At 33.2% G+C, this 21,876-nt stretch overlaps 3 protein-coding genes across 5 annotated transcripts; 1 reads left to right on the plus strand and 2 right to left on the minus strand.

Moving 5' to 3' along the window:
* Nucleotides 1-440: 440 nt before the first annotated feature.
* Scgalpha (sarcoglycan alpha) lies at nt 441-3,158 on the minus strand. 2 transcript variants are annotated; one of them, XM_014231930.3, is made up of 5 exons: nt 2,290-3,158; nt 1,833-2,225; nt 1,389-1,487; nt 953-1,099; nt 441-865 (listed from the first exon to the last, which is right to left on the minus strand). In XM_014231930.3, the coding sequence occupies exons 1-5, from the start codon at nt 2,865-2,867 to the stop codon at nt 757-759; spliced, it is 1,326 nt and encodes a 441-aa protein (XP_014087405.2). In that variant the 5' UTR covers nt 2,868-3,158; the 3' UTR covers nt 441-756. The 2 variants fall into 2 exon arrangements, with proteins under 2 accessions (XP_014087405.2, XP_014087406.2); XM_014231931.3 differs by lacking the exon at nt 1,389-1,487.
* A 1,607-nt stretch (nt 3,159-4,765) lies between these two features.
* Nucleotides 4,766-21,753, plus strand: Tg (Transglutaminase). 2 transcript variants are annotated; one of them, XM_014231929.3, is made up of 4 exons: nt 4,766-5,013; nt 18,729-20,455; nt 20,598-20,831; nt 21,354-21,753. In XM_014231929.3, exons 1-4 carry the CDS (start codon nt 4,857-4,859, stop codon nt 21,573-21,575), a joined length of 2,340 nt encoding a protein of 779 aa, XP_014087404.2. In that variant the 5' UTR covers nt 4,766-4,856; the 3' UTR covers nt 21,576-21,753. The 2 variants fall into 2 exon arrangements, with proteins under 2 accessions (XP_014087404.2, XP_036214640.1); XM_036358747.2 differs by lacking the exon at nt 4,766-5,013 and adding an exon at nt 10,962-11,306.
* LOC118680177 (odorant receptor 94a) lies at nt 11,389-14,652 on the minus strand. The gene is made up of 4 exons (XM_036358776.2): nt 13,909-14,652; nt 13,739-13,838; nt 12,076-12,342; nt 11,389-12,003 (listed from the first exon to the last, which is right to left on the minus strand). Exons 1-4 carry the CDS (start codon nt 14,649-14,651, stop codon nt 11,950-11,952), a joined length of 1,164 nt encoding a protein of 387 aa, XP_036214669.2. The 5' UTR covers nt 14,652; the 3' UTR covers nt 11,389-11,949.
* Nucleotides 21,754-21,876: the final 123 nt, after the last annotated feature.

The following is a 21,876-nucleotide window of genomic DNA, read 5'->3' on the forward strand; positions in this document are numbered from 1 at the left end:
GAGTATTCTCTTAAGAAAATTTTTGCATGCTCTAAAAAAATAACATATAATTATTATCAAATTATGCTTTTGTGAATAAAAGTCTACTCACAACAAAAATTATAAAAATCAAAATTATTCACAATAGATGTAAGAATTTTAAACATTGTATAGCCTAGCCATATAGATTTATACAATGATTTTAAAATAGCAGAATTTGTTGACAAAATTTCAGCAAATTTTAATTAGAAAAAAGAATTTAATAGCTTAAATTTAAATTATATTATAATAAATGTATGAAAGACTGACAAGTTTCTGCTTTAAGGGTACTATTCTGAACAGTGCATTTGCTGTATGACCGCTCACAATAGACATGTGATTTGTGACTTGTGACTTAAACGAACGGAAATGTGTAACCTTCCTCTCAGTTGTTTAAATGTCAAATCAAGTGCAGTGTAATATTTCAGTTAAATAGTGGTTTAATTATTTATTTATGGTTATTCTAAAATAACATTTATTGTGCTAACTTTTGTGTTTAATATTCGTTGTACAACTACGACTATAGTGAAATTTCTTTTTAATACTTTCTTCAAACTACTGGTAGAGTATCATATGTTTCATTGTTCTTCGTATTGAAAGAGATATTAAATAGAATATTGTAAGTACATAGATTGATATGGTTCTAATTTTATGAATAATTTAATTTGCCTCTATTACGTGAAAATTCTCAAACATTTTCTGCACTGCTTAGCAATATAATATCCTTGGGGTTGATTGTCATATATCCACGCCATTACGATTTAAAGTGCCACCCTTGTACGGCGGAGGCTTTGGTCGTAAGTATGTGTTGGATGCACTGTCGGTTTGATAGTAACTATTGTTGGGGCTAGACGAAAAGTAAATACGAATAATTAGTAAACGTTTTACAAAGATTTCATATATACGTGCGTTTGTGTGTATTTTAACAACTAACCTATGTGACCGCATACTAATATTATCCAATAAGCAATTGGGATCCTTCAAGCTTTTTAAAGTTGTGACTGGCTGATCTGTGTTGTTATCTGAACATTGCACCATTTGCACAGTTGAGGTTGCAGGCTGATATGCTGATGACGTTTCACTAAGTGGTACATAAATTATTGTACAATAAATTTTAGCAATTTAAGAGTATGGAAATAACGTCGCTGCATGCAATTAACAAATAGTTCCATTCTGATGGCATTTATATTCAATAATTAAATGCTGGATCTTTATAATGGATCTGCGAAGCGAATGTATATATATTATGCATACCTACATACGTTATATATTGTACTTATGGAGGTTTATTTACATTTGCATCCATAAAAGTGCATAAATTTACAACTAAAAAACCAAATTTAAATAATTATTTACAAAATAAAATTCACCTTTCCACTTCGTCGGAGTCATAAACATTTTCCTTTTCGCATGACTCTTCACAAATATGAAAAATATTCTCAAAGAAAAACTCAGAGTTTCGATCATCTCTATAAAAAATGTAAACAAAATAAAAAATAAAAAATATATACATAGTTACATATTTACATATGTACAAACAATGAACTACAAAAATTGACTAGTACAACAAATAGCCACTTAAGATTTTTTTGATAACTTAACAAAGCATATATAATACTTGTATATATTTTTCTAATTGAAAATATATACTAATCATTGAAATTTATTTGTTTAGTGCGAATATTGGTTTATCTTTTCATTACACAATAAATTTACTAATTTATACAAAATCTTAATATAACAGTATCAAAAACTTTAAAGCATTCGTAATAAATAATAATTAATTAATGTTTCATACATTTTGCAATACTCACAATTTTTCATGTTGGAAGCAAAGTGCCGCTGACAATATACCCAAAAGTATGGCGAAAATCATACTAGGAATCGCAAAAGCGAAAGCAAACTCATCTATATAATTGCGATCTGGCACATCCTCACGTGCAACGCCCAACCAACGGTCATTACGTTTGAAATTGTCATGATGACTTTTGTGCCCGTAATTGTGAAAAAGTATTTCCGGTGATATATCAGCGCCTACTGTCTTAAAGGCACACCAATCCAATTTGAAACCGGCATTCTCGAATACCTTTTGCACAGATGTGCGTTTATAGGTGCAAGTGCTCAGCTTATAAAGTGGTCGTACCTCCTCTTGCAATTCTTTAATGCGTGGAGAAAATTGGGCAGAGCTGCCAAGATGTACAAAAACACTGGAAAATGAAATTTAATTTAATTTGAAATTATAATAATAATATTATAACAACAATATATCACCCCTCGCGTTGCTGCGGTCGCAATGGTAAACGCCCACCCATATTCACCGCCGATTCCATGAAAACTATACACAAATCGTTTTCACTTTCTGGCCACAAATCTTTTCGGAATATATTTCGCAAATTCTCAACACGTCCCGGATCCATCAGATGCACCCAATTCAAATTGTCAATTTTCATTTGTATTATATTTAGCGATGGCAATTTTTGTGCCACAAATATAGACAACTTAACCGCGCGCGTCTCATAATTTTGCTTATTCAATGCCACAATATCCAAGTGCACGGTTTTATCTGCCAAACGGTCAGTTGGTGTGCCATAAAGAAAACCTGCATGATATTCATGACTATATTTGTAGCGCAGCCACGATGGTAAATCTGCGTAGCCCTTCAATGAGACCCGATAACGAAATTGTTCGCTGATAACCTGATGCGTCCAATTGAAGAGCAAAGGTTCAATTTTATAGGAGAATAATTCACCCACAGCTGCCTGTTCCATGCCAGCGGTTGTGTGGCAACAAGCCAACAATAGCATTAGCACAACTATGGGCGTATATAAAAATAAATTTTCTGTCAGCATGTTGAACCTCAATGGCTGTAATAGTGAAAAATTGATTTTTCAAAGTTTCTGTTCAGAACATTTTAAACTATTGCTGGCGCAATATTCTAACTTTTCTAGATTTCGTTAAAACTTGGTAAAAATGTATTGAAAAGCAAATTCACTTAACAATAGCTGCTAGCTATCAATAATTTTTTGCAACAATTTTTCCACTCAGCAGCCAAATAATGAAGATGAAGGCGAAAAGTTCACAATGAAAATATTGAAAATTCCATTAGTTGTGTATATGCCAAGAATGCTGAATGCTTGTGTATACACTGTATCAGCAAATCAGTGGATGTCTGGGGGTGGTCAACACAACTTATTGTGTGCATACGCATACAAGTATAAACACTGCTGAGAGAGCATGTTTACTCTCTGTTTATTAGTGATTGTTTGGGAAATTTTTCCGCTTTGCTTTTCCCACCTGTTGCATGTCGTTCTCCGCAAATCTGTTTAACTGTTTATTCAAAGTGAGGTTAATATAATATAAAAAATGTAAATGGATAAGAATTAAATTTGGCTGGTGCAAATTTTTTGTAAAGCAAGTGATAGCCGTTTGTTCATATTGAGTTAATTTTGTTGCAAATCCATATTCCAAAAGATTTCAATCATGTTTAATATACTATTTACTTTGGTATAATTTGATTGATTTTTAACATGCTTTTGACACAACTTTTTTTATTATAATTAAAATTTGTACTATAAAAAGTATTATTAACTACAGAATTGGCTCAAATCAGCTATTTTTTCTATGAAGTAACTTTTACACCATCATATTTTATTCATATTCATTTAGAAAATTAACTTTTAAACAAATTACTCAGTTCTAACTGAATTGTAAACATATTTAAACAAGTGTATATGAACATTACAAGTATTTGCTCTTATTCATATTTTGGGAGTGTTCAAAAAAATTTCAATTGATACCGAAGTAAAAGCTCAGCGTTAGAGTTACACAAAATAAAACAGGCAATTGAGCATCGCCATTTTCGCGCTATCGTTTTTCAAAAGTCACACAAACGGTCACATTCGTTCAACTTGAGCGAACGTTAAATTTCAATCGAGCGCGACATAAGTTATCTTACTTGCTATCTAGTGTTAGACGTGCGGCTATAAGCAGCTAGCAAAGCGACTCACTTACTTGTCTAGTGATTACAGAAAAGTGCATCGTATTAGTTTTTGGAAAGTTAAAATTTTTTTAAAAAAATTTTTTTTAAAAAAAATAAAAAAAAAAAAATTTTAAACAAACCAACAAAATTCATATTTCAATTTTTGTTTTGATTTTGGCATTTTTTAAATGAAGATTAGAAATCAATAACAACTACTAAGTGTCAATATAAATTTAAGCCAAAATTTTTTTTTCGTTGAGTTCAGTATTTTTTTTATTTTGCTTGCTTTGAAAGTAATAAAATGATAAGTTAGATGTTACACATAAATTTCAACAATCAGTGGCACTACATTCTTTCCAGTTAGACTAATTGACGACAATGTTAAATGTCAATTAATTTTCACCTCGCGCGCATAGTAAATATTTAAATCATTGAAATTACGTCATTTTTTATTTTCACGCTGAAAACAAGAACAGCGCACAACTACATACAAACAGTTAAATTAAGTATGTAGAACAAAAAATGTTTATTTTGTCAAATCGTTAACAACCAAAATTTATTCGTTTGTTTAAATATTAGTACTCGTATTTGTGTACCTGCATATTCCGCAAGTGGTCATTAAAATATAAAACTCGTTTGACCGCATATTTTTGTACATGTGCCTAACTGCCATCTCGTAACTGACGCCAAAACAACAGCTGATGTGCATAAATTGATTTGTTTATTTATCAATTTTTTGTGATAAAGAAATGAAAAGTATTTTCCCGTAAAAAATATTCTAAAATGCAAATATAATATTTTAAAAAGTGCTTTCATAAAAGTGTAAAAAAATAGTGCTATATAATATAGAAACATTAATATGGGCAATAAATTATCGAATTGTGCCTTTTATGAGCATTTTCAACATGGCAGCTGGAGTCCTGCGCAACGCGGCAAAGAACCGGCGGCGTCAGTGCGTATGATGAACGTGAATGTCAATGCAGGTGTCATCTCAAAATTGACATGCGACAAAATCGGTAAGTGGAATTCAACTTTATAGTAATATTGTTTATATATACAAAATTGTTTATTTAGTTTATATTTAAAACTATAATGGTTAAACCAAAGTTGATAATTTTTGAAACAAAGCAAAATAATAATAGAATAAACCGCAATAGAAAAGCTAGAGCATATAAAAATTAAAAGAAAAAATTATTTATAGGCGATCTTAAGTCGAGTAGGGATAGGGAGGAGTGTGGTTGAGTTTTTAAAGGGTAAAAACAGTTAATCTCGTTCCTGTAAAACTACAAGTACAATGAAAAAAGTTAAATGGCAAAGTTGTTGGTAATAAAAGATCCACAACTTTTGTGTTGACTTTTTTTCACATACTTAATCTCAAAATTTATGTGAAAAATTCAAATAACCATCTTTTATTTTTTTATTTTTAGCTTTTACAAAAAACATTTTATTTCACGAAGTTTGGTGTAAACTAATCTTTTTGTGTCGCAAATACACTGTAACTTTTTCGATTTAAAATATTTATTTTTCACATTATTTTAACATAACATCGGAAAATCACCCTAACTTTCAATCGAAAATTCTCCGGTCAACATTATCTTTTGTTTCTCTGTTTTTGATGGTATAAAAAATAAATACATTACTAAGCAAATTTTCTCAAAATATGTAAAAAAAAGTCCTCACTAAATTTAAATCTGTTTTTTTATTTTTGTTTCATATACCTGTTATTGCAGTAGCTGCTGTAAACGAAGCATCCCGAAATTGAATTTTTTTACTACGATTTTTGGGTTTACAAAATAAAAAATAAATTATTTAAATTTTATTCCAATTGGGTTTTTAATGCATTAGTTGCAACCTTGGTTCTTAGCCTATACGCGTTTGTTACCATTCCGCCTGTCTGGCGCTGTGTTAGAAAAGCTCAGTAAAACAAAAACAAAAATTCTGATTCAATATTGAAACATGTATATGGATGGTTTTGCGCATATTCTTTTGCATAATTACATACATACATATAAAGCTATTTTAAATTTACCTGCTGCCGTTGATTATTTTTATGGTAAACCCCGCAATTCGGGCTAACGAAGTAAAATTTCAAACTAGAAGGCAACTTTTATACTCTTACAACATGTTGCCACAGCATATAATAGTTTTATTCACCTAACGGTTGTTTGTATCACCTAAAACTAATCGTGATAGATATCGAGCAATATATGCATATTAAAAATATCAGGATGAAGAGCCGAGTTGAAAGTTGGTCTGTCCGCCCATCTGTCGATCTGCCTGTCCGAGTGTCAAACTCTGTGAAAATGTGTAAAATCAGATAATAACCACGTCCACTCTCTATATAACGGTTATGTTGAACTCACTGCATAAATGAGCCACAAGCATTAAATTTAACTTCCAGGTCAGAAATCGGATGAAAATCACGCCTAATTCGCATATAACAAACTGTAAACTTCCAGCAAATTCTTTCTTTTTACAGTATACCAATCAAACATCAATAAAGTTATCAGAATAAAGCTTTGCACAAATAGTGCTCCCAAGATATTTTATCTTTCGTCCAAAAATTGTCGAAATCGCACTAAAACTTGTGCCAAAACTAAGTAAAAGCAGGTCAATACTTCCCTTAGCCCCCATATACCTAACATAAGTATTTTCGAACCTACGGTTGACTCCATTCACTTTATACCGCATCTATCGGTCAATATATAAGGAATCTTAATGCATAATGCAATTCAGAAATAATCCCTTTCTAATAACAGTGTATCCTCTTTCCTTTAAAGAATGAAATCACGACGATACTTTCCTTAATTGCTATAAAATTTTGCCAAAGCCTGAAGAAGTTCCTTCGCCTTTATTCCTTGCCAGCTGCAAGAGTATGAAATATTCGGTTACACCCGAACTTAGCGCTTTCTTACTTGTTTTTTTTTCTGCAGCACTCTATCTATTTCCTTAAAGACCAGTTGTTACAAGCTTACAATTATTAAATTACATACATACACGTATGTAAATGTGTCTAAAGGCAAGCTAAACTTTACAAGCACCCTATAAACTATCGCCATATAGATCAGATCAACTTATACTCCCCCACAAAAAAAACACATGGTTTCATTTGAAAATTACAATTTTGCATGATATAATTATGAATTACTAACGCCGGCAGTCGCCAATGAATATGCACGAATTTTTGCTCTCAGCGCGAATTTTATCGTTGCAGGCTTTGTTTTTTACCACCTCCGGAGCACTGCAACAGGAAAGGTGACAATTGCTTGACACGTTTGATTGAAACCTTTCACGGTTATTTGTGCTCCATCATTATTATTATTATTATAAATACCCATTACTATTTCACACTGTTTCAGGCTATAAATTTAAATGCAACACACGCCTCTCACCGCTGATGTGTATCAATGACTGTTTGTATATACACATGTAATTTTTGTTTTTATTTCCATAATTTAACTATTGACTCAGCTCAAAAGTTTTGGCACGTCAAATTTGTCATTGCTGTCATTGAAATAAAATTTATGCGGATACAAGAGGATTTACTCATATGAGTACATACATATGTATATGGGTAGTTATGTACATTTGATACTTGTGCGTTGTGGAATATCCCGCGGCGAATCGTGTGCAGCTACGAAATGTATTTCATATGTTACTAATTGTTTACTCATCAGCAATTCGTTGAAGAAGGCAAATGAAAGAAAAAATATCTAATTATATAATAATTCCAACAGCTGTGGCTGGAATGGCGACGGTCATAATAAATGAGGTGTCAAAAAATTCCAATCTACAATTTTAGCATAGCCAAGTGCAACACAGGCTGCCTTTTAAATTAAAATCATACACAAGAATAACTTAACCACTAAGCTTGTAAAAATTGCTGAAATACTTTATACCATCAACATTAGCTGTGATGAAAAATTCAAAAATTTAAAATAAAGGTAAAAAAGTACAAAATAGATTTATCCATTTATTTCCAAATAAGCAATATATTGGCATTTTAATAGCACGAAAATGCATATTAAATAATTATAATATTATGTTTACACTCAAGAATCTATCACGTTCGCCATTTGGTTACTGCCAGTGTAAATTCGCTTTATTGCATTTGACTTCCAATAAGCAATTCGGGCGTTTGTTTAAAGTCATACAACTATTTTTGTATAATGTATGCCAATACATACATACATATATTATATTTACATGTTGCATTACAAAATGCGATTAGTTTCGGTGCAGAAATATAATTATAAATTAATTTTCATATATGTATAATCTGAAAATTTGCGTTAATCACGAAATCCACAAACTCTTTGAATCACAATTTTATCAAAAGAATGCTAGTTATTAAACTGATGTTATTTTAAAAAAAACTCGGCAAAATTTAAGCAACTATTATATTAAAACTGACTCAACGAGTTATATCCACTGACAAGTCAGAAAAACGAGTTTTTTTTTTGGTGATTTTTTTTGTTTTGGAAAGGCATTAATAATCGGCCGATCTCTAGGAGAACTTCCGAAAAAATGTGTTTGGCGGTGAGCAAGCTTTCCTGCTCAAAATTATCTCAAATCCAAAACACAAAAAAAGGCTGTTAATACTTTAGGTGAATACAGTTAATGATCGAAGTATTAGAAAAATTTTGATTTTTGACAAAAAGGCGGCTTCCTAAAACCAAACTTAATTTTTTGGTAAAAAAAAATTTTTTGGCTTAAAAAATCGAAATTAATATCAAGAATCTCATTCCTTCGATTATTAGCGACCAAATATCTCTAAGGAGTTCGTGTAATTCAATGAAGAAATTTTACTCAACGATTCTGAAAACAGCGTTTCGAGAAAAACGCGTTTAAAGTTTATTGAACCGACACGAACACTAAGCTAAAAATTTCCTACAAATATCTCCGAAGCTATTTGCCGTATCAACGGCATATTTTCAGTGATAATTCTAAAATATATGTACATTCGATATATATTCAAAATAAAAAATAGATTTTATAAAATTCACAAGTGAATATAACCCTTAAATATTTTATTTCGTTTTAATTCAAAAAACTTTCTTATTATCAAATATTAGTAGTCATCGGAAAATTATGAAAAATGTATCTCCGTGATGCAACAAAATAGTGGTGTTTCACAATTTTTTTTTTAAATGTGAGCCAAAATATAAATTGATAACAAATTTTTAACCCTTTTCACGAAATTTTCAAACCCTATGAAATCTTTGTAAATAGTGGATTAATGGGACAGCTTATTAAATGTCAAAGTAAATTACGATATAAAATTATATTATTCTAAAATGCATTAAAAATAATTAAATCTTATTTCCAAAACTCATAAATCGGCGATGAGGCACAGTTCTATGTAGCTTAACGGCTACATATGTAAATAAGGGAAATTACCTTAATAGCAGTGTTAAAATTCCTGAAGACATTGTCCAGAATACCTTGTAATCGGGTGTGGTTTATATTCTGAAGCTATTATTGATAATTTACTTTCACAAGCGGCCGTTGAAAATGCACCTTTTTGGAACGAACTTTTAGTGACAAAATCATAGCGAAAAATAAGTCCGACTTTTAGCTATCTATTTGAATCCGTGCGAATACTTTTTGTGAGGGTACATGAAGGCATTGATCTATGTTGATAAACTAGCTATGCGAATGTAATTCATAAAATTTATTCAAGAAGTAGAAGGAATATATAGTATGCTAAAATAGACCCTAGCCGCGGTTAGGTTAATATGTTCAGGCCTTAGGTGACCATATTTTTCCCGGCAAAATCCGGGACGGTTTTTTTTTAGTCATCGATTTTCCCCATATTATAATTTACTGACAATCGCGACATATAATAGGTGAGAGGGCAACACAATTATTAAATTTTTTTTTTTAACTTCTAAGCCCGGGACGACCGGGAAGCTTAACTCGGAATCCGAACTGTTCTGGGCAAACCGGGACTAATGGTCAGCTAAGTTTACCCAAAGGGCTTCGTCTTAAAAATAAATATTAAGTCAATAAAGATAATAATACTAGATGAAAGATGTTAGGTTTTCCTCGGAAACACACCTGCACTTTTTAATTTTGTTACATACTCGTATGAGCTAAAAATTGTTACTTAAATATTATCTTCATAATAAGAAAATAATATAAAATACATAAATTAGGTGTTTTCATCAACTACTAAAAAACTTATTTATAGGTCGATTTATTTCAAGCGACATTTCTCATTAAATTACGTAATGTTATCTAAATAAAACAGAAGAAACAAATGATATTAATCATTCTTGGTTCGTAGTTTTTTACACCAACGCCACCCACTTTCATTGAAACAGTAAACATGACAATGTTGTACAAAGTGCACAGCCAAAACCGCAAGATAATTACGCATACAACGGATATAGTACGAGCACGAACGAATGAATGAATACACGTTCGGAAATCACTTTTACTCTCATTCAATGTAAGCGTATTTAACCCAAATCCAAGAAGCGAAGATCACAAATCACTGCTAACCGTTGAGACAGTTTTCCAAGCATGATTCCCTTTAATAAGAGTAGTTGATGATGTCATAACGGTCTACGCATATTTACGCGTTCTTAAGAGTAATCTTAAAGTATGCAGTAGCATATAGGTACAACTGTATTGGTAACACTTTACTACCTTTTGAATATACTCATATGTATATACAAGTATGTGTATATGAGTTGCCGTGAAACACGTTTGTTCTGCGTCCAAACAAATATTTAATACCAACAAGGTTCTGTCTTTTAAATACCAAGTGAACGTATACATTTTAAAAGACATATAATAACATTTGACATATGTACATATGTATGTATGTATATGTATGTGGGTATAGCATAATTCTTGATTCATGTGGGAGCGTCTGCTTCAATCTGCGCTGATCGCCGCTTTGATGATCAATGAGTAGTAGCGTTAGCGCCATGCTGCTGAACGATTACGTTTGTTGTTTAGTTTATCAATGCTTGCCAACAAGCTAACAAGTCGACTTTGAAGCTCGAGACGATCGTCAAATATTTGTATTTAAGTGATATATACAAGCGGAATTTCGCGTTACGGTAGCATTTTATTGCAGGCAATAAATAACCCGTATACTCAAAATACTATAACTGTGATTGTAAAAAATTTACGAATTTAAAATTGAAAATATAAAAACAAATTGTGATACATTTAAACTGTAAATAGTCAAAAATGAGCAATTGGTATGCAAATATTGTGCCGGGCTGGGTAAATCGCTGGATAAGTCCACCGCGTCCAGTAAATCCATATCGCGCCATACGTCCGGCAAATGAAAGTAATTAAAAGCATTTTTTTTAATTTTAAGAAAATTCATATAAATACATATACTTCTAAGTACTTGAGTTTATTACGTGCAGTTCTTTTGTTTGTCCAACAATAATTTTTCATTGCTAGTACTAAATAGCTGATGACTTCATACAGTCACTTGGTTGCTTTCATTGATTTAGCAGATTTACTTGTTTTTTTTTTATTCAATATAAAAAAATATTTTTTTATCATACTTCTGCGTGTTTTCTATGTTTTTTTATTATTTTTGGGTATATGTTCTCTATTTTTGGTAAACAGCTAATGCTTCCGCACTATCTACTCAGTTTCAATGCTCTCAAGTGGTGTGCGTGTGTGTTTTTTTTTTTCGTAAACTCTCTTTGTCTCTTACATAAGTAAAAGCTAATTAAATGTGTGGAAGTGTTTGGTTTGAAACAACATAAATAAGCTTTCGCGTAGCAATAATTTATATAGTGTGTGTGGATTTGTTTGACAACAATATTCGCAATTCGTGCTGATCGCGTTGTTTTAGTTGAAACAAAAATTTTATTTCTGAAATTTATTTTGTTTAAGTTGAGAACAATCTCAGTGCCATAAATCGCTCTTCAACACTTTTCTTCAAGCAATTGCAATCCCATCATTGCCCTCACATTTTATTTATTCATATTAAGCAGCAATGCCATTAGGCTGTACGTATTATTCATTGTCTACAAAACAAAAACATTTTTTTTTTGTAAACTTTGGAAATAATCAACTCTTATAATCACATTAATCGTTACCTTCACAAAAACCGGCAATCCAATTTCGAAAAAATTCCCTGCCCGCACTTTGACCGGCACCTGCAGCATTTCCATATAAATTATCAAATATTTACGCATTTTTGGTGAACACTGTATCCAATCGGCATTGTAAATAGCATTGTTGAGAGCACCAGAACTCAATATAATTTCGTTACCACAATAGCAGGGTACGAAAATTTGTAAGGTCATAACAATCACCGCCAAAATTAATGTGCAAAATTGTGAGGGGTTCTCGGAAATGCTGACCTGTAGTAGAGAGTTTGTCATAAAATGTGTATACAAGTATATGTATAAAGTAAGGACATAGCTTAGAATATATACGGATATACCATCTGAACAAATTTGACCTGTACTGACAAAAAAGAATATTTTCACGTATTTTAATACAAATACTCATATTTATTATCAGCTTCAAAATATATAGGCTCCTTTTGAGTCAATACAATCCAATCTAATTTTCCATACACTTGTTATAAGCCTCGACTCGGATGGCCTTCAGCGAATTTTGGTGTTTACGGTTTCGGCTCATTTTTATTATTCGCTGGAATCTTTTAAAAATTTCGACGTCATATTCATAAACCCACGTCACGCCATCAGTTAGAATGCGTTTGATAAATATAGTGTCCTCAGCTCAGTGTTTAAGCAGGTCCTTTCCGAACTCTACTCGACGTGATAAGATTAAGGGTTTTTGGTACCAGTCTACCCAAAACACTAACCAAAATGTGTTGAGTTGATTTATAACAGATGTCTGCTATTTGCTATCTCTGTGATGTCAACACGACTATTTTCAAGCAACATTTTCGATGTAATCGTCATTACCAGAGGTAATGGACGACTCGCATCAGGCAAGCTTCAATAATTTCACGACCTTCACTAAATGCTTTGTGCCACTTAAATACCCATGTTCATGATGAAGTAGACTGCCAAAGCACCTCCGCGAAATTTTCAACTATTTCGCAACCGTGATTCCATTTGAAAAATTTTTCAACCAAACTTGTTATTATTTTTTTCATGGTAAAAATTGCCAGAGAAACGTTTCGCGTCGTAAACAAACAGCTACCAAACACTGATTGATTTGGAGATGAAACTTTACACGAAAATAAAAAAAAGGTTTTAACATTCTAACAAAAAAATTTGATCAATTTGATTTTTTTTTTTGGTTTAAATGGATGAGACCGAGTCAAATTTGATCGAATGGTATTTTGTGCAGTTTTACCAAAGTAAACAAAACTGACTTTGTTATTTCAGAGTAAAATTTTCAAACTATTTTTAGGTTAATAGAAATAATTTTCAATATTTGTATACCCAGAATTTTTGTACCCAATAGGAAATATCGGAGACTTAAAACGTATGCATGATATGTATGATCAACGTGACGAGTTGAATCGATTCAGACAAATCCTATTCTGTCTGTCCGTCAGTATATACGCGAACTCATCTCTCAGCTTTTGTGATTTCGTTCTGAAACTTTGCACACGTTCTTTTATTCCGAAGAAGCTGCTCATTTATTGGAATCGTCAATATCGGACTACTATGTCATACAAACTGATCGGTTAAAATCAAGATACTGATCTTAATAAAACATATCTTTTTCTTATTAAGGACTTATTTGTTTTAAATTAAAATTGTTATGATAATTTACCTGCTGCAATCGGTAGGCACTAAAACAGAGTACAAATGAGGAGCACATTATTTGTATAAGAATTGGAAAGGAAACAAATGTCTCGCAGTCCTCTGAAAGCCTTGAAAGCGAAATAAATTGCTTAAATATTGTAATTGACTGACGATTTTTTATTGATTTATATCTCTTACTTCTTTGTTATGCCATGTAATTTAGTTATGCTGACAAATTCATCCAAGAATCGCACTCCATTGAACCCGCTTAAGCGACCTGACTGTCCCTTCCACTTTCCCATTTCTTGCAAGCGACCTCCAATCATTTGATAACACAACGACAGATGCAAAAGCATATAGCACTGGATCATATCGAGTCCACAATTGGAAAAACATGTCACCGGCATGGCCACCAATTCATAAAAGTATGCATACCAATAGCCGCGCTCATTACGCCACTCGAATGGCGGCGCATAAGGAAACGGCAATTCGTATGCCGCCGAAAAGAGTACACCAACAAAGGCGCTCGTCATGAGCGTAATGCTCATTGCAAAATACATAAAAGCAATGAAACGATAATATTTGTGTACCGTGGACCAAAATGTGCGTTCCTCTTCCGAACGCAGTTTGTATGCCGCATCATTGGCCAGTATGTGAAAGAAATGCACAAATATTTTCGAATTTATCCAAACATTGACGATCTTAGCCAACAATGCAAGCTCTGTTAGTGACATGTACATGATGTAGGAGAACTTTTCCAAGTCGGAAGCCTGCAATACGTCCACCCACATCATCACCGTGTACGGAAAGGTTAATGTGAAGTGTAAAATATAGGAATATGCGATGTAGTACGTTTGCCATGGCGCATCGAAACGCCAGAGTCCCATGTATTGTAACACTTTAATGACGCGTCGTGCGCCGTTAATGTTATCAAACTCCATTTTGTTTTTCTCTAGCAGGGTTTTCTGACTTTTTGTTTTTTTATTTTTGATTGTGTTGTTGTTTTTGCCTCTGTTATAAGCACTATTTAGTTTATTTTGGGGCAGTTCTTGCGGTATTGCGAGAGTAGCTCTCTAACAACCAACTATGCTGATTGGTTCTCACTTTGTGTGTGTGACATATGCTTTGCGTGTCCTTTATATGTGATGCACAAAGCACGCTTTTAAGACAGTGAGAAGTGCTGTTTCTTTGACAGAAATTAATATTTTACTCAAGTTAATGAAACTTTTGTGCGTTTTTAAATAGTCTTAAGCTATTTTGTTTAGTTTAAGTACGTATAATTATTTAAAAATCCTAGTAAAAGAAACTTTGTCTATAAAGTTTTTCATTTAATTAGCTCATAAAGGCTAATGAAACGCCCTTTTAATTAAATATGTAATTTTTAATTGTTAGGTAACTTACACAACGCGCAATCAAGTAATCGATTAGGCAGTATTTTTAACCCATTGAGTGTTTCCCAAAAGCAGGTAAAGTCACAAATTAGTTACAGACGTTACTGCGTGTCACACTGTGTAACATTTTGATTAATATTAAAATAAATTCACAAATCGCTCATAAAGCTTTTTCAACAGTTTTTAAAGGATAGAACTCTTTTTTTCATTCATGTTTGAAACATTGGTATTAGCTTATTGAAAAAATGCGTGAGGCAGATCAAGCTATATAAAACTAAAGGTCTTTAAATGGTTAGGTAAGCCTAGAGCCCTCTGAAAAAGCCTAGCTTTGACAATGTTTTCAGCAAGTGAGAAAGAAGAAATCGAGCTTTACTCTGTCAGACTTTATTAAACATGTATTTGAGGGTAAAAAAATTATATTGACATTTTTACACAAAATGGCGGCTACTAAGCTATTCTTCCGCTATAATACGGGTGATTATAGGAATTTTCGCTAACTGAAACAGAATAAAAGAAAGAAACTTATTCTACATCACTATTGCTAGTAAAATACCTACATGTATTTTTAACTTTAAATACATTTTTCACAAAATGGCGGACTTGCTAAAAAATTTCCAACTTTTGAAGAAAAAATTAGCTGTAGATTTCTTTTGAAGCAGCAGTTACCATTCAAGTGGTTACATGCAATAGCCTTTGAGTAGCATTGCAGATTACGATTTGAAAAACGCAGTTTCGAAAAAAAATCATTTCAAATTTTGTGTGTTAAGCTGACTATGCTTCGACACTACAGGGAATTGTATAACGAAACAATTTTTTTCAGTATTCTATCAATTGAAAAGGGTTTTTAGAACGCTTCAGTGTACTTTAAGCCAAAAAAATAATAACGGATATCAAAAAACTTCTAGCCTGACGTAACCCTTTAAATATTATATTAATTTCAAATTTATTTTTAAACTCCTCACATACCAGATCGTTTTAGAGATCACATTTTCCATTTTGCCCACCGCAATTGGGTGCGAAATTATTTGATTTATCCGCTACATATTTGGTTCTTGGAAAATTCAATGTCTTTTGGCATACAAATAAAACTTTGAAGACTTCAAACAAAAATATTTAAATTGCGAAAAAATCGATCAAATCGAAATGCAAAATACGCGTAACTAATTTGATGCTTTGTCACACAGTGCGTATGAGCGATTTTCTCTTGTCTCCAATTTACAAGAAAAAAATCAATTGTTTTGTGTTTACAGCAACTAAAAGTTATTTTTCTTAATAGATTCGAATAAATGTCGTTGTCATTGCTCGACATTTCAAGGCATTTTACGCCATAAATGCCAAATTTATTGACTGAACCGATGCAGCAATGAACTTTAATTGAAATTGACAACATTTTCACCGTCTCTCATTGACATAGTTGTTTGGACTCTTTCATATTTACATATGAACATATGTATGTATATGTTATATATGTGCATATAACAAATAAAATACCTAAATTCTTGTTTTAACAATCAATATAGCAGTAGTTATCAGCAGACAATGAAGTTGGTGATCCTGAACCGATTTTATTTGACTAATTATAAGCCGATTTATAAGCCGATAATTTAACAATATTTTTTAATTAAAAATGCTTGATAATTGCTTCAAAAATTCTGAAAAACTATTCTAGAATACAATTGTATTTGAAACTTTGTACCGTGTTATAAAAACTAGTTTTCAAAGCATTATTATTTGATCAAAATTGTGCATATGCATTTAAGCTAATAAATGCATGCAAACCCATGCATATAATATGTATATATATATAGTGTATAACTTTTGTAAGTTTTTCTATAACAAATTTGCATGCGTTTCTGGGCAGGAGCGCCTACGTTTGCCACACTTTAAGTAATTGATTTATGAGATCATCATTTTGGCACAAAATAAACTAAATAAATTTTTATTTACATGCATTACACATGGACACACACATATACTCGTACATATGTATACAAACTTAGAATATTCAAAATATTATTTAATACTCATGATATTTATTTTTATTATTTACAATATTCTCACCCTTCACAGCTGTTTACTATACGCACACAAATATGTGATATGATGTATGTATATTATACACCTATTCGAAATTGTTTATTTGATTGTGGTTTTACAAGTATTATATTTTCATACATAGAGAATATTGAAAACATATTTAGGATATAAAATACAGGAGAACTCGCAAAACTTCAAAAAAAGAGGGAAAGAGAGAAATTTTATATCAACATCAGGTTTTAAACCATCATCATCACAATATCTGTAATTTATAGAAATTTTAACTTGTTTGAATTAATGAGACTCATAACAAAACAAATATTTGCAAATCATGGAATTAATTTAAACTTGTATTACAAGCAATATGTTCTTAACTTAATTGTCTGATAGGTAGCGGTATTAATTTACATATTATATACTTAAAACTGTTAGAAAAGCCGTAATAATTTGTTTTCGACTCACGCGACATGTTACTGTACCAGGCCACGGATCTACTGAGGAGAGCGTCCGGCGTAATTTTAATACAAATTTGTTAAAGTAGACATGGCTTCGACCTATAAGGGGTTAGGCGTAGTCAGAGGCACGAAAAAATTAGACTTTTTTTTTGCTATTAAATCATGTTATTTTGCAAAAGTAGTAATATGACATTTTTATACAATGTGAAAAAAATTTTTTTTTTTAAATCGAAATTTAAAAAAAACTCCTTCCATCAGGCCCGAGCTTATTATATATTCTAAAAGCTGTATGAATTTCATTAAAATCTACTGAGCGGTTTTCAGCGGTCAGCAGTTCGAAAAACATAGTTTTGAGAAAAACACATTTAAAGTTTCTTGCAGCTGCCGCTAGCTACCTGCTCTCGAGCGCTTTGAAGTGCTCTTTGTTATTTGTCGAATAACTCAAAAAGTAATTATCGGATCAACTTGAAATTTTCAGAGAATATTTTCAAGATATTACACTTAACGAAAATGCAAATTGATTTTTTGAAAATTCTGTTTACCCCTAACCCCATAATACGTTTTATACATGAGCTAATAAAGCTCACACAGCAAAATTAAAAGTAACAATGCATTTTATGATATTTTCCTTCATACTCACAAATTATAACTTAGCAGAGTTTGAAAATGGACAAAAGAAACCACGCTGACTTTTCACATAATCCTTATTTGAATTCCACCAGTTTTCTTTAATTTACAATTGATACCACAAAATTATAGAAAAGCTTTTCTAAAAATTGTAGAAATCGCTCCACATTTTCTTCTAGCTCCTAAGGGTGTCCGTCCGTCCATTCCAAAAATGAGTATTATCAGTACTGACCTATCTGTAGCTCCTCTTATATGGTAAATGCGAGATTATTTGATTTTTGATTAAACTAAAAATAAACCCCCACCTACTTGGTTTTGGAGATTTAAATCTTGGCCATAAATACACTTAAATTAATTTAACTCAATAATTTAGTCTCTTTATTTGCTTGAACGGTTTTATTTGCCATAGAATTTGCATATTACCACAATTTTCAAGGTTAGAGTGATGAAAAAAAAGTGCACAATATAAATTTCGCAAATCTATCTCACGTAATCTATATTTTTGCAGACGCCGCTGAAGCTGATGCAATACTCACCGTTCAGAGTGCTGATCTCTGTCTAACGGAAAACAATGACGAACACAAAACAGATCACTTTTTCGCCGCCAAAGAGGCGTTAATTGTGCGACGCGGTGATCCATTTCGATTGCGCATACATTTCAATCGCTCATACAATCCCACACGTGATGCAATCAGCTTTATATTTACCGTAGCTGATGAAAATAAACCCAGTCCTGGACATGGTACGTTGGTGGGTCTAGTGCCACGTGATGGCATAGACAATCTGGGCGATCCACTGGAGTGGGCTGCTGGCATTGAGTCGCATGAGGACAAAGTACTAACGGTGCTTATTAAACCGGCCGTCACATGTCCGGTCACCGAATGGAAATTAGATATTGATACGAAATTACTTAGCGATGGCTCAAAAACCTTTTCCATACCCGTGCCAATTTACATACTCTTCAATCCATGGTGTCCGGATGATCAAGTCTATTTGCCGGATCATGATCAACGTAAGGAATATATTATGCACGATACGACGCTCATTTGGCGTGGCTCATATAATCGCATGCGACCTTCTGTATGGAAATTGGGACAATTCGAGCGACATGTATTGGAATGCTCAATAAAATTGATTGGTACCGTCGGACGCATACCAGCCGCCTATCGTGGTGATCCAGTGCGTGTAGCACGCGCACTATCGGCCGCTGTCAATTCGGTGGATGATGATGGTGTTATACTTGGAAATTGGAGCGAAGATTTCTCTGGTGGTACTGCACCTACGAAATGGGTTGGTTCCACCGAGATTTTGCAACAATTCTATAAAACACAAAAACCGGTGAAATTTGGACAGTGTTGGAATTTCTCCGGTGTACTAACAACCATTGCGCGCACGCTGGGTATACCATCACGCATAGTCACATGCTATTCGGCGGCACACGATACGCAGGGTTCGCTAACGTTGGACATTTTCATTGATCAAAACAATAAGAAATTGGATGCGGAAACAACCGACTCCATATGGAATTATCACGTTTGGAATGAGGTTTGGATGCAACGTCCAGACTTAGGTATTGGCCCCTATGGCGCGTATGGCGGTTGGCAGGCAGTGGATGCCACGCCGCAAGAGCCCTCCGACAGTATGTATCGTGTTGGGCCGGCATCGGTGGTGGCAGTTAAAAATGGCGAAATCTTGCGACCATTCGATTGTGGCTTCGTTTATTCAGAAGTGAATGCCGACAAGGTGTACTGGCGTTATAACGGACCTTACCAACCAATTAAGTTATTGCGTAAGGACACACTGGCGATTGGGCATTTGATTAGCACAAAAGCGGTGCTCAAATGGGAACGCGAAGATATCACAGACACATACAAATATGAAGAGAAGACTGATGAGGAACGCAACATCATGTTGAAGGCATTGAAGCAATCGGGTCATGCATTTAGTCGTTATTACTTAAACGACAGTTTCAACGATGTCGAATTCGATATGTCGCTAAAGGATGACATAAAAATCGGCGAGAATTTTACGGTTATTGTTAAAATTACCAATAAGTCCAAAGATAACATACACGTGGCGAGCGGTCAGCTAAACTGCGATGCCGTGTTGTACACGGGCACCAATGCGGAAGAAGTGAAATCCATGCCATTCGAGCTCGAATTGAAGCCAGAAATGTCTGAATTCGTGCGCATGGAAGTGCAATTCGATGAATACTTTAAAAAATTGACATCACAAGTGAGTATAACGTGTCTTAAATGTACAGTATTCATTAAAGTTATTCGAAACAAATTTCAATACTGGTATGTATGTGATTAATACTAGTTTTTGAACTTGAATTTCAGTTATAATTGTAAATACGAAAATTTTTAATTTTCAGGCTGCTTTTAATATATCCTGTGCTGCTAAGGTAAAGGGCACAGATTACGAATACTACGCACAGGATGATTTCCGCGTACGCAAACCGGATATCAAATTCACATTCCAAGGTAAAATCGTATCACAGCTACCCGTCGATGTGATCGTACGCTTAACAAATCCGCTTCCGATACCTCTTAAGAAGGGTATGTTCTACATTGAGGGACCTGGTATTGAGAAAGCGCTGCGGTTTAAGGTACGAAAAAAGTATATGGAGTGCTATGATCTAGGTCCCACGCTATCAACTACGAACACGGTCCGATAAGTAATTAGTCTCTATCCACTACCTGAAAAAGGGTAAAACGGTTATAGGGTTCTACTACGACGAATTATTAGGCTGACATAACTCCTCCACCATCGCCACTTCCAAATTGGTTGAATTAGAATACGAACTGAGATCCTATTCACCGGTTTCCCCCATGCGACTTCACACTTAAAAAACCCTATCGCCCAAAAGAAAATTTACTCGAAAGAGGAGATTATCGCCGCCAGGAGGCGTACTTTACAGTCCTTCCGAAAACGTAATTTTCAGACGGGTTATAGAAGTTCAAACATCGCAGGGTAGAGTCTAACATAACTAGCTTAAAAACAGAGCAACAAATCACACTCTTTCCAATATATCTTTTTCTTTTGTAGGCTAAGTACTTATCGGACCGACTTATCGTAAATTGTGTTTATGTATATAAATTTGGAATCATTTTTATTTTCTCAATTTTAGATAGCAGAGATCCCCGTGGGTGGTACAGCTGCTTCCACTTTTAAATATGTCCCACCATATGCAGGACGCGGCACATTGTTGGCAAAATTCAATTGTAAGGAACTAGATGATGTTGACGGTTACACGCATTACGAAATTGAGCCGAGGCCCGAAGATATTATCAGCAACGGCACACATCGATCGCATAATATTATACGACGCAGAACCGATGTCATAGCGTAAGAAGCAATACCGTTTGAGTAAAAAAAATCTCAACAAAAAAATATTAATACATACATATGTATGTATGTACATACGTAATGCTTACGCATATATGTTATTATGTGAATGCGTAGATGGCAATAAGAAGAAGGCGGATATTTTTTGCATTAGAATTACCAATAAACTATTTTTAACTAAATTTTTACTGTGCTTATAATAATCAGGGGGAGTTGGGGGTGAGGCAGTGCATCAAATTTGAAATTAGCCTTTTTAATACGAAAATAATTGTTTTTGATGCTAATTTGCTTCCATTATTTATTTG

The sequence above is a fragment of the Bactrocera oleae genome, chromosome 3, assembly GCF_042242935.1.
Source record: "Bactrocera oleae isolate idBacOlea1 chromosome 3, idBacOlea1, whole genome shotgun sequence".
Taxonomy (NCBI): domain Eukaryota; kingdom Metazoa; phylum Arthropoda; class Insecta; order Diptera; family Tephritidae; genus Bactrocera; species Bactrocera oleae.

Bases quoted from the DNA above. Each gene is read 5' to 3' on its own strand.
- Scgalpha (XM_014231930.3), bottom strand. From the start codon at position 2,867: ATGCTGACAGAAAATTTATTTTTATATACGCCCATAGTTGTGCTAATG. The intron at 1,488-1,832 runs GTGAGTATTGCA...CATTTTTTATAG, and splicing joins TGCTTCCAACATGAAAAATT to AGATGATCGAAACTCTGAGT. The intron at 866-952 runs GTTAGTTGTTAA...CTTTTCGTCTAG, and splicing joins ATTAGTATGCGGTCACATAG to CCCCAACAATAGTTACTATC.
- Tg (XM_014231929.3), top strand. From the start codon at position 4,857: ATGGGCAATAAATTATCGAATTGTGCCTTTTATGAGCATTTTCAACAT. The intron at 5,014-18,728 runs GTAAGTGGAATT...ATATTTTTGCAG, and splicing joins ATTGACATGCGACAAAATCG to ACGCCGCTGAAGCTGATGCA. The intron at 20,456-20,597 runs GTGAGTATAACG...TTTAATTTTCAG, and splicing joins TTAAAAAATTGACATCACAA to GCTGCTTTTAATATATCCTG.
- LOC118680177 (XM_036358776.2), bottom strand. From the start codon at position 14,651: ATGGAGTTTGATAACATTAACGGCGCACGACGCGTCATTAAAGTGTTA. The intron at 13,839-13,908 runs GTAAGAGATATA...TTCGCTTTCAAG, and splicing joins TTACATGGCATAACAAAGAA to GCTTTCAGAGGACTGCGAGA. The intron at 12,343-13,738 runs GTAAATTATCAT...TCTCTACTACAG, and splicing joins GTGCCTACCGATTGCAGCAG to GTCAGCATTTCCGAGAACCC.